At 41.3% G+C, this 12,283-nt stretch overlaps 1 protein-coding gene across 1 annotated transcript in view; it reads right to left on the bottom strand.

Moving 5' to 3' along the window:
• Window positions 1–207: 207 nt before the first annotated feature.
• fat4 (FAT atypical cadherin 4) overlaps window positions 208–12,283 on the bottom strand; it is a 113,448-nt gene continuing 101,372 nt past the window's right edge. Inside the window, exons 15-17 of the mRNA XM_084353764.1 lie at window positions 10,254–10,471; window positions 5,334–5,595; window positions 208–3,390 (exon numbers count right to left, since the gene is read on the bottom strand). Of these exons, the coding sequence (XP_084209890.1) occupies window positions 1,481–3,390; window positions 5,334–5,595; window positions 10,254–10,471 (2,390 nt within the window). The 3' untranslated portion in view covers window positions 208–1,480. The remainder of the gene's footprint in view (window positions 3,391–5,333; window positions 5,596–10,253; window positions 10,472–12,283) is intronic.

Below are 12,283 nucleotides of genomic sequence, written 5' to 3'. Positions count from 1 at the left end.
ATGCCTTTTTAAATGTTTTGTTGAGTATTATTTAAAGACTGCACAGAGCGAGCCTTGAATATAGAATAACTTACCACCCAGATGATTTGAGATGGGAGGTAATCTCAGTTTGAAGGAGGTCATTTTTAAAAACTGCTGACACTCACATGCAAAAATAAATAAATCATTTGCTCAACACTGCAGGAGAGAAGAAAAAGTTTCCAAAGCGACTTTTAAATAAATACTTTTTTTTATTCTGTTATTGACTTTTTACAGGTACAAAGCATACAGCATGTTATAGTTTTATCAAAAGTGGAAAATACTGATGTTACATATGTAACAAATGTAAAAAATAAGTCTTCAATCTTACTTTCCCCGAAAGTAAGAACATACATTTCAGCATATGAAAATATCCATAAAAACACAGCTTAAGTAATTTAAGTTAATAAACAGTACAAAAATGTAGAAACCATACATGTCAAAATAATGGACAAAGACACCAACAACAAATGACTCCATGATTACTCATGAATTAAAAAAATGTACACAAGTTCATAGTGTTTTAGTTGGGGTCATGTTTATAGGATCCATACATCATCAACATCATCATCGTAGTCGTTGCCCGAAAAACACTTGGCAGGTCAGAGAATTTGTGACAAACAACACCATCCCCTCAAAAACCTCCTTTCCTCCTGAACTTAGGCCAGAAAAACAGAAGAGGAAAAGTCCTCCCCTGTGCTGAAATCCTCAAATGTCTGTAAGGCAGGGGACTTGATTAATCCTCACTCTTGGAGCATTTAGCCAGTCGTCTGTGAGAAAACACACCGGGGTAAAGACAGACACTGAGAGAAGGGATCATATCATTGGCGCGGTCCGCCATAACGTGCGAGCAAAACGGTGTACTTGGTTTAACACCGAGGGCTGTGTCCTGTCCCCTACAGGTGCAGTCAGATCAAACACACATGCTTTCTTTTAAGTAAATTAAAAATTGACCCCTAAAAAGACAGAAACCGGAGTTTTCTTTTGCTCTACGGCTCGCTGGAATTCTCTTCCTGTGAGTGTTAATATTATCTACCCTCTTATCTCTCAGCTGTGAAGTTGAAGAAGTTTTTGGGGAAGGAGAGGCAATATTGGTAATAAAAAACAGAAATGTTTGATCAAGATAACGTGAATGGAGCTTTGCAGTCACTAAATGGAATTCAGACATGGACACTCTGTGTCAATGGATACGCTGTAATGAGGCCTCAGAGAGATGAATGCACAATTGTACAGTTAAGAACTAGAAAAGACTGGTAAACTATTCCAAGGTGGCACATGACAAAAACTGTCATGTCACAGGTTCCATTTTTCTGCCTTACTGCATTGAAAGTCGTCTTATAGTTTTGAATAATGCAAAAAAAACATGTAGTCCAATGTTCTCTTGAAATATACAGTCTTCATTTTCTTTTCTTTTTTTAAATGGAGAACGTCACCATATTCTACAACATTATAATAAATAGTCTCATACATATTGCTCAGCCTCTCCTTCGTTCAGAATGGTCACCGAGCCATCCCCACTGTTCATTTCAATGTCTTTTGCTGCCGCGTTCTCTGGCAGCAAGGCTAAGTCCTTGAACACGTCTACATAATGTCCAAAACCAGGGCCCCAGTTCAACAGATTGTCCCAATTGAAGCCCCCAGCTTGCCCACCCATTTTGTGGGGCAGGGTGTAATGCTGGTCAGTAGGTGGCATCTGGGGAATGCCAGGCCCTCCCTCTGCCCTCCGGCTCGAGTATCGCCTCTGCTTGAGCCTCCCACCGTAGTCCTCGTCGTCAGCGTCTGACTCGTTGACTTGCGAGAGCTTGGGGACTCTGGAGCTGTAAGACACCGGCTTCTCCCGGTCGTACTCCATCTCTGAGCAGGTGAAGGAGTCATGTGAGTCACTTTCTGAAGAGGACTCTGGGGCAGGGATGCCATCAGCAGGGTTGCGGACCCTTGACAGTGGCCTGCGGCAGTCCTCTTCAGAGCTGGAGCGCCCGTGGTCAGCGCTGCAGATGCTGGGGTTGCGCGGACGTGGAGTGTTAAGCCGCTCCACTTCCTCAATGGACAACCCCACAGGTGGACCCGTCTCCAGGGGAATCTGCTCGATCGGCTGCTTGAGCCGACTGCCAGGCCTGGAGGTGTGGCCGTGGCTGGCCATGGTCTGCGGACTCTTGCTGCGCCTCCCCAGCCGGGTGGCATAGTTGAACATCGGTGGTGGCTGGCACATGTCGTTGTGCAGGTCCAGCGGGCTGCCCTCACGGCGAGCCAGGTTGAGTTCTCTGGTTGGAGTGTTTCGGTAAAAAGAGGAGGGCTTGGTGAACGGGGCTGGGGAGTGTCTGGAGAGGGGGTTCGGGGTGGGGCATGCTGAGTGGGAGTGGCTGAGCGGGGTGGACCTCAGTGCTTGAGTGTACTGAGGCTGGTAGGTGTAGCTTGTTGCTCCGAGAGGTAAGGGAGACTGTCTGGCGAAGCCCAGCGGGCTGTGTCTCTGGATGGAGAACTTGGGCGTGTGGCTGCGGAACTGCTTGTAGTGTTGGATGATGTCTGCATCTGAAGGGGCGATACTGCTGGCATTGTCTATGTCGTAGTGTTCAATGTCTGCCTCTGGGCCGTTACAGGGGGCACAGGGAGCACTGGGGATGGTCTCATTGTTGTGGGGAATGTCTGTTTCATCATAGATCAAATAAGGGTTCTCCCTCTCAATGATGTCCGGTTTGGGGTTCCCTTCTGGTTGTTTCCGTACCGTCATGTCATCTCCATATGGCGGGATGTTATCTGGGTCATCGAACGCTACATTCTCACTACCCTTTTTCTTCTTCTTCTTCTTCTTCTCCTTGGGTTTCTTCTCCTTGGGTTCTTTTGGCACTTTGGTCTTGTTGCGGCCCTTGCAGTGGTTGCACAGGATCAGGCTGAGCACCACCAAGGCAAGGACAGTGGCACAGCTGCCAACAATAGCTGGAACTGCCCAGATGGGGAGAACCATCGTCTCCGCTGTGGGGCTTGGGCTGCAGACAAATGCTCCATTGTTGGCTGTCTTGCAGACGGTCCCCTCGGGGCACTGGACGCCCAGACAGGCCACCAAGGTCTCACAAGTCTTGCCTGTGTAGAACTCTGAGCACACACAGGTGAAACCCGAGTGGGGATCGGGCACACAGCTGCCATGGTTCTGGCAGGGATTAGAGGCACAGTCGCCAGGCGGGACACACTGGTAAGTGTACCACTGGTTGACGCACATCAAGCCATCCCAGCATGGGCTGCTCTCACACAGGTTGGGACCCCTACAGCCGATCTTGACAGAAGAACTGGTCTTGGTTAAGGTGACGAGGCTGTGATCTCCAGTAAATGGCAGGTTGTCCCCATTGTATTTCACATAGGCCAAGCAGCCATCGAAACCTGCAAACGAATGAGAGAGAAAACTGGTTCAGATAACGAGAAACAGCCATCAGCAGCTAACAAGGACACACCAGTGGCCTGGAGGGGAATCGTTTCCGATTGCCACCAGACTGATGGCTTTTCAAAATGTCGGATGCTGTATTGCTTACTTGTAAATAACAGGAACTGGGAGTCATAATCGGAGCTAAAGGAATTTTGTTTAAAGGGATAATTGGTTCAAGCTTGGGACAAAAGAAACCCCAAAAACAACTGAAATTCCCCTCTGGAGAGCAACTCTTCAAAATATTCATATTTTAAAAATGGGCTGAATCAATCACTGGCCAATTTAAAAAAAATATGAAATATTTTCTATCAGAGAATCCATCGTTGGAGCTGTTATAGCTTCAAGACATACATCTGGGTTGGATGAATGTCTCTGTGTATAATTCAATCTTTTGCTGCGTGTGTTGCCTAAGAGCACTGCCTCACTGATGTAAATAGGTTTTTATTGAATTTATCCCAGTGGAGATTAAATCCATTTGTGTCTTTTCATTAGCGCTTAAAAAGTAAACAACAGAACACAATTGTTCAGATACACATTGAGGTACAAGCAGACAGGCAGCCTGCCACAGATATGCGTGCACATAATATGCTTGTTTGGTCCTTGTGAAAAAAAGGTCAACAAATCATTTTTACCATATTAGTCCATAGTATTAGGTTAGTTTTCCCCTCCCCTGAAATTCAGAAATTTACTGTGTTGCATTACCTCCCTCTGGAAAGCCTCTCTTTCACCTTTTCCAAACTGTTCTTAACTCATGCTCGAGGACATCTGATCTGTGATTTAAGTCTAAACTAAGATGAGAGTTCATGAAAATGAGACGAAAACACGAAAAGTTCTCAGGGGCGGACGCTCCAAGACAAAGTCAAATTAAATCAATATTAGTTATTTAGTGCATAAATGATACGCTGATAAAGAAACATTTATTCAACTACGGTAAATTCATAGCAGGTAAATCTCGGCAGTGTCAAATAGAAACAGATTTCAGGCCAGTTTCACAGAGTCTTGTTGGACGTCCACCAAATATGGTCAGCAGTTTGCACAGCAGACTGTTAATTCATTTGGGAAAAAAAGCTGGACTGCATTTATTAAGGCTCACAAGCTCATGAGTGCATGTACAGTATGTGTATGTGCACACACTTATAGGATGTAGAGGAGGTTGCCATAACATGTAAAAACACTGCTGCATTAGTAATTTACAGTGGGTAAAGTGTGGGTGAGTTTCCAGTTTTTGAAAGCTTCAGCATGTGTGTTTGACACAGCACGTAAATACACATGTACATTCACACACTTACATGCAAATATTGTGTGCATGCACAAGGGTTTGACCATCATAGTTTGTTTTGGAGAGGGCTATATCTAAAACTGAGATTTTTAGATTTGAAATATGACAAATCTTTTGTTGAAATGTTATAAAGATCCTGTGTTTTCATCTGAAATGTTATCTTGAAAGAGTAGAAAAGCCTCCGAAACAGCTTATAGATCATCATTGGACACAAATAGTGTCTGATGAAACTCATAATAATGAGATTCTTTAAGGTGGGAAATCAGCTAACACCTCCTTAAAAGGAACATGACCCATTCCCACCAAATGCATCAGGTACTCTGAATTCTAGATACAGTGAAAAATGATTTTATGTGCACAAAACACATGATTTTTTGGATACTGCAAATATCTTTCTTATCAAATCTTTGTTTTAGGACCAGTTGTGGGTTGGGGTCTCAAAGGCACCTCAGGTGTGGTAAAGAGGGAAAATAGATGCCCTGATTTGTCCAGCTGTTTAGGGGTCAAACTTATCTTACAGTCACAGAAAATAAATATTTTAGCACTCAAGTTATAGACAGAATGACATGATCTGATTCCTCCCTAACCCAACTACATTTAAAATATACTGTTGAGTCTCACCTGCTGCAGTTTTCTGCTGAGCAGGTCCGGATGGGATCCCTCCAAGAGAAAAAGTCAAAACGCTGAGACCTCCAAAGTCCTGGGTGGCGTGCTGGATGACCCTGGGGTGGCTGCCGTCCACCTGGAGCACGGTGGCTGAGCCGTTCTTGACCAGCTGGAGCGTGTGCCACTGGCCGTCTGACAGCACTACATCTCCCACAGTCCGCTCCACCTTCCCCCCGACGCCAGCATCCGAGATGTAGTGGATGTTGCCGTTCCTCATCTGACAGAAGGAACAGAGATGGAGGTAAATCACACATTCTGCACTCAAAGTGAAGATATGTTAATGGTTAATTTATCACACCAAATATGATCAAAGGCACCTTGATTTATTTGCCTCTGTAAATCATATTATCCTGGGTGAAAGAGGAAAACACTAACAGCTTTGAACCAGTGTTGAAATGCATTGAAAATGGTTTGATCCATTTTATGAGATTTTATGGGTGGCCATATCTTTATATTCCATTACTGAAGCATTTAAAATCACATGATAAGATCACATGCTGTAACTGTAAATCACAACATGTTGATAGGAGAATTTTATCTCCATACAATTACATAAGGAGACCATGAAGAGTCAACTGTCACACAGCTCTACTTCCACACAAGCAAGAGTTTACATCTGTGAGGCTATATGGTTTTGAGCTAAATGCTAAGGTCAGAATGCTAACATACTGTTAAGCATATATAATGTTTGTACCATGTTCTACCATCAGTCTAGTGTGTAAGCATTGCCTTCAGTTGCAAATGAACACTTAACAAAGTACAACTGAGGCTGATGGTAATAGAGAACTGCAGGAATTATGTACTTTTATAGGCTAACCCTAAAGTTAGCATCATCCTGGTTCCCTTGACAAAAAAGCCTTTGGTATTTTTCTGTTTGATTTTGGAGTTTACGATACTAACACGATTTGTTCAGCAACATAATCGTCACAAATGACCTCCACATTTATTACCTTTAAAGCGTAATGCAAACGCTAGAGGTAAAAAGCTAACGTTAGGCTATAATTGAACAACATCACCGCCACTAAGCTTTTTATCACACTACACCATGCAAACTATACTAAAAAGTTATCAATATACAAGTTTGAAAGTTAGGAGTTATGTTGTAGAAAAATGTGAAAATCTCCTAAGCTTGTGGTAATTTAGAACTTATTTCAGGCATCTTACCAAAAAAAATCCTGTGTCATGGTCCGAGGTTTGTTGATAGTCTGTTTCCTGTTTTATTTTGAAAGCTCACTCTTCTCTTGCATTGTATTTTGTTTTCCCTGCCTTTGTGATTGCTGATTGACTTCACCTGTTGCTCGTTATCCTTCAATCTCGAGTGTATTTAGTGTGCATGTTCCCCTTACTCTTTGCCACTTTGTCTTAGCGTCTTGTGTGTCGATGCTCCAGTCCTGACCTCATGTTTTCCCTGTGTTTTTGGACCTTTGCTATGTCTTTTCCCAGGACTTTGCCTGTTTTTGTACTTTTGATTCTTGCCTGCTCCGCTATGGATGTGTTTCCCTTATTTGAATTTGACCTTCGCCTGCCCCAACATTTGGTTAGCCTTTTGTTCTTTTTTATGTGTGCATATTTTTATTCAGCTCTGCCTCTAATGTCAGTCCTGCTTCTTCTATTCCTGTTTCTCTACATCCACAAGAGTGACACTATGTTAATATCTGCATTAAAAAGCATATCATAGATTAGAGATGCGTAGACAGACTGGATAAGATAGTTTAGTAAATTGCTCAGTCCTTCTACACACTATTGTAATTCTTAATTTAAAGCATATGATAAATAACTTTCTCTGAGGGGAGTCTTGCAAACTAGGGTTAAAATGCAGTCTTTCCGATTAGTGCAACTTATCATGTCAGTATCAATCATGAGCGATGAGAGGAAGTCTCCACCACCACTCTGCTTTCAGAATCTGATGTTGAGGTCAGACATGGAAAACAAAAATGCAGCTTGACGCTCATAAATCTTTCTGCCGGCGGGACACACTGCAGTTAATCATGTCCTCACAACTTGTGTGCTTAGCTCTCTACTCAGCCAGATGATGATCAGAAGCTTGCTAACAACAAATTCATAGAAAACATGCTCATTCAAACGCCCACCGGGTGAAGGCTGCTTCCAGAACAGAGTGCGTCTTTAAAAGAAATTCATCAAGCTCACTTTGGCATGGGCAACAAATTTGTGGCTTACACTGTGTATGGTAATCTCATATGTGTACTCCCCACTTCCATGGAAAAGTAATCCTGTTCTCCTCCCTTCAAAGACCTCAAAAATCAGCAATGATAAGTAGCTTCCGGAAGAATTGATTTAAAATGGGAAAAGCGGAAAGTCTCCCAAGCCAAAGAATACTGAGCGCTCTGAACCTGGAAAACCAATCATGAAGTTTATCTATTAAACATCTTGTTTTTTATATCTCAGTATATATAGTTCTGATTCTCAACATATGTACATATACAGTTTGTATTCCCTTCTTGCTCTACTTTTTAGGCATCCAGGCACTCATATACTTTTCAGGAAGCTGCGATGGTGATTCGATGAGCACCAGAAGCTGCTCAGAGCCGGAAAACAAAATCATAAGAGAGAAAGTTTGATACTAAAGTGGGAAGGGGGCTGGTGGTGGTGAGACTGGAGGGGGGTCTAAAAGGAAAAGTGAAGAGGATGAATGAGCACTCAGGCCTTTTTTGGCAGCTGCCCAGGACTGGTCAGAGGGAGGGGGTGCTGATCGGGATGAGGGGAGAAAAAGAGGAGTTCGACTCAAAAGCGGTGGCTGAGAAAGACTCATATAGTTGGAGGGAGTGTGTGTGGTGGTGAATGGTGTTGTAAGGGTGAATGTACAGATAAGTGTAAATGTTTGTACGGCGTCCGTTACAACTTACATACTGTACATACAAAATTAGACTAATGTTGGGATCCAAGAGGTCTAAATATTCAGGCAACCATTCAGCATTGGTGTCAGAATGTTTGCAAATATGCTTTTGGGGATGCAACATGTCATCTGGCAGCCATATTGCATGACCTCAGCTCTGTCATCTCAAACAAATAGATGAAACCAAAGCTGTGCTGACAATAACTTGGAGCGAATCAAGACCATGAGTTCATTATGACTTACACATTAGCTAATGAGCCATTAGAGTGTCCAGTGTGGCTAGTGGCTGATGGTAACATTAACTGTGGCTGCTTAGCAATATCGTAAATTATCGTACATGTCCAGACCATAGGATTTAGTGGCTGCAGACTGCAACCAACTGAACACCCCTCATCTCACCCTCCCCTATGGGGCTGCTTAAAATGCCAGAAATATGAAGAAACATGGCAGTGCAACATGGCGGACCCTGCCAAAGAGGACCCGCTCCCTCTGTAGATATAAAAGGTTCATTCTAAGGTAACAGAAACACAACAATTCTTATCCGAGTATACACTAATGATAACATGATTATATTAGAATATTATATTCCACTTCTGCTCCTAAATCCTAAACACCACACCTTTAAAAATGTCATACTAAGCTGATTCTGCTGCTAGATTTGGTCGAATGAGAGTTTGAATGCAAATCTACCCTGACATTTTTGAATCCACCTGCTTTAAGATGACTTTCTTAATGATGATTTTCCACTGGATTTCAATGATGATGTGGTTTAAAATAGAATTGTGATACAAATTAAAACCCTACTGCATATACATATGAATGATATTGGGCTCTGAACATGAGCTGTTTTTAATAATAATAATAATAATAATAATATTAAACTTTCGGCCAGGGCTTCCAAGCCTTTATTTGAGACATGCTTTTATTAGATTAGATTTGATGTCCAGTGATTGTTTGAAAATGTGTCAACTTTTAGAATTATTGGCATCTATTTGATAATCGATTAATCTGTTTGAGTACTTTTTTTAAAGAAAAAGTCAAAATTGTCTTATTCTCAGATGTGAATATTTTGTAGTTTCTTGGCTCATCTATGTCAGTAATCTCAATATCTTTGGAATTTTGAGGACATCATCTCAGGCTTTGGGAAACACTAATGGAAATGTTTCACCTTTTTCTGACCTTTTATAAACCAAACAACTGACCAATTAATTGAGAAAATGATTGACAGATTCATCGACAATGAAAATAATCATTAGTTGCTGTCCAAACGATATCACACCACCACCACTGGTGTTATTACTGTTCCAGGATGATACACAGAACTCTGAGACAGAATGCTCCAGTTGTATTAGAAGAAAAAGTCCTGTGATGCTGTTCCGTGCCATGAAACAAAACAGCAGATTTCCCACAAAATCAAAACCAATGACAGAGAAATATCCAGCGTGAGGTTCCCAGACTTCGTAAGAGTAAGTAATGATCTTGTTTGTTCCCGGCAACAATATAAAAGTTTCAAAATAAATGTGGTGATGATTATTGGTAACATTCCTAAACACACTGTAGCACCTTACACAGTAGCTGGCCGTTTCTGTGGGCTCGCAAAGGTTTTCGAGTATTTATACAATGTCTCTCTAATTTCCACTGTATTTTATTATATTTGACCAAAAAGCCTCCATGTTTTCTCATCCCATTTGCTACTATTTTGGTGGAAACAGATGCAATATCCTCCTGTGAACACTGGGCACACCACAGAATTTATTGTGAAATTTCTACCAGAAGTTGATCCTAATTAATAGAATTAATTAAGTGATGTATGATAAACCTTTTCAATACAGTGACTCTCAGACTATGACTTTGCTTTTTTATGATAGAAATAATGCATAGAAATTTGAATTTGAGATTTTTTTCCTCCTTTTTTTCCCAGCCCCTCCCTGGAACCAACCTTTATTTGTTCATATAGACTGCTATTAAAGCCAGCCCTTATTTGACTCTCATATAATCGTCACTTTCTCTTTCTAACGTACCTTCACAGTGGTGTAGTTGCTGCTCTCCTGCACATGCAGCAGAGTGCCGCTCTTGCTCCGTGTCCTGAACTTGACCTCCAAGCTGCTGGGACTGGCAGGGTCAGAGGTCATGCCCTGCAGCGACTGTCTCAGAAGGATGTCACGTTTAGGGCCCTGCTTCATTGAGTAGTCCAGACGACCGGTACCATCCAGGGACAGGGCGGTGTCTGCTGTCATGTCTGTGGAGGAAAGAGAATATCCTCAGTCCTGTCTGACTTCACTGACATTTCACAGGCGACTGTAAAACCTTTATTTCCACTTTGGAGCTGGCGGGCACAAATGATTTTCCTCATTCGACTGCCATGACCACAAATCGGTTCTTACATTCTCACCAGTGGTTACGAATACCTTCCCATAAATGAAAGATGTAGGTCAGTCAGCACTGAGTCCTTACTCATACCCTCTTCAGAGCTTCACCTCGATACCTGAAATGCAATCCCTAAGATTTCTGGTAACTGCTCGATATAATACAAGGAACCTTGATTTAATATGTGCTCATAAGCTGTGTGACCCTTAAACTTTGCTAATATACAATATGATCTAATTTTCTAAAGCTACCATTTAACAATTAGGTATAGTATATGACCAGTTTTCATTTTACTACATACTTTTTTCATATATTTAACATTTGATTGGGAGTGGAGTCAAAAATACACAGATCATTAATGATAAAAGTTACTGGTGAATAGTGCAATAGTGCATAGTGAAAAGTGCAATATAAAGATCATTCATGAATATAAAAACTAATACAGACACCATTCTACTTTAAAGACTTAAAGTAACACAGGAGGAGAAAATAGAAAAGGAAAAGAAACAAACACCCCCAACCAACCGAAGTATCCAACTCAAAACTAACTAAAACTAAAACTAAAGGAGCCTGCATTATAATATTCATAAAAATCTATATATAGCATTAGATTCTTAGTTGTTTTTTCCATGTATTGGATAAGAGGTTTCCAGATGGCATCAAATACTTCCTCTTCTTGACAAGATCATCAAGCCACATTTTAACATCAGCATCAAAAGACATTTCTTGGCTGCAGAAAGCAATAATTAGCAAGTCTTCTATGACTCAATGTGAGGTTGTTTAATGCTTCAAAAGTATTAAAAATAATAGTTTGCAGCCCAGGTTTAATTGGTGAATTCAAAATGTCTGAAATGATATGGAAAATATTGCACAATTTTGTTATGTAACCATTAAAATTTGTTAATCAAATATTTGTTGAAGTGGAAAGAAAGACCAGGCTACGGTCTCAACCAACAGAACCACAGCAAAGTGTAACTTCCCCTCAAAGTTGGATTTACAAATTACAGTTGAAGTGAAACTATGATTTTTTTTCTTGTAAAATGGTCGATGGATTTCGAGTGTTTATAATTACTTTTATTCAAACTATGTTTTGTATTTGTGACTAGGGTCAAGATGAGGCCACACAGGCATTCCAATGTCAAAATGCTGCAGCAAAATCAGTTCAGTTCAATCAAATAAATCTATGATCAGGGGATTTGAAGTGAAGAACATCTGGGCAAATGTTTTGCCTCAAGTTCAACTTTTGTGAACACTGAAATGCACATTCTTGCCTGTAACATATGGAAAACTGGTTGCTGAATTTAGAGGAATTTAGAGGTCAAGCTATTCTAGCTCATTAGCTGCATGGCATCATAAACTTTTATGATATATAGCCTTGCTCTGTAGGAGTATACATGGTTTTACCAGTGAGCCATGATTTGCTGAGAGATTAATTGAAAAATTAGCTCAAAATGTAGACATTTCTGATAAACCTCTTTGCTGCCTACTGCGAAAAGGTTGTCCCTCCTTGTGATTCAGTGCCCTGCCAACCATTTTCTCTTTCTCTTTCCTTAAGATAATAACCAGGACTCTGAGAGAATGCGCTTCATTTGTATTAACAGAGAAGTCCTGTGATCCCGTTCCGTGCCATGAAACAAACCAGCAGACTTCCCACAAAATCAAACCCAATGACAGAATAATCCAG

This window comes from Pagrus pagrus (assembly GCF_965226575.1).
Source record: "Pagrus pagrus genome assembly, chromosome: 5".
NCBI lineage: Eukaryota > Metazoa > Chordata > Actinopteri > Spariformes > Sparidae > Pagrus > Pagrus pagrus.
This window is presented reverse-complemented; position numbering and strand designations above follow the sequence as displayed.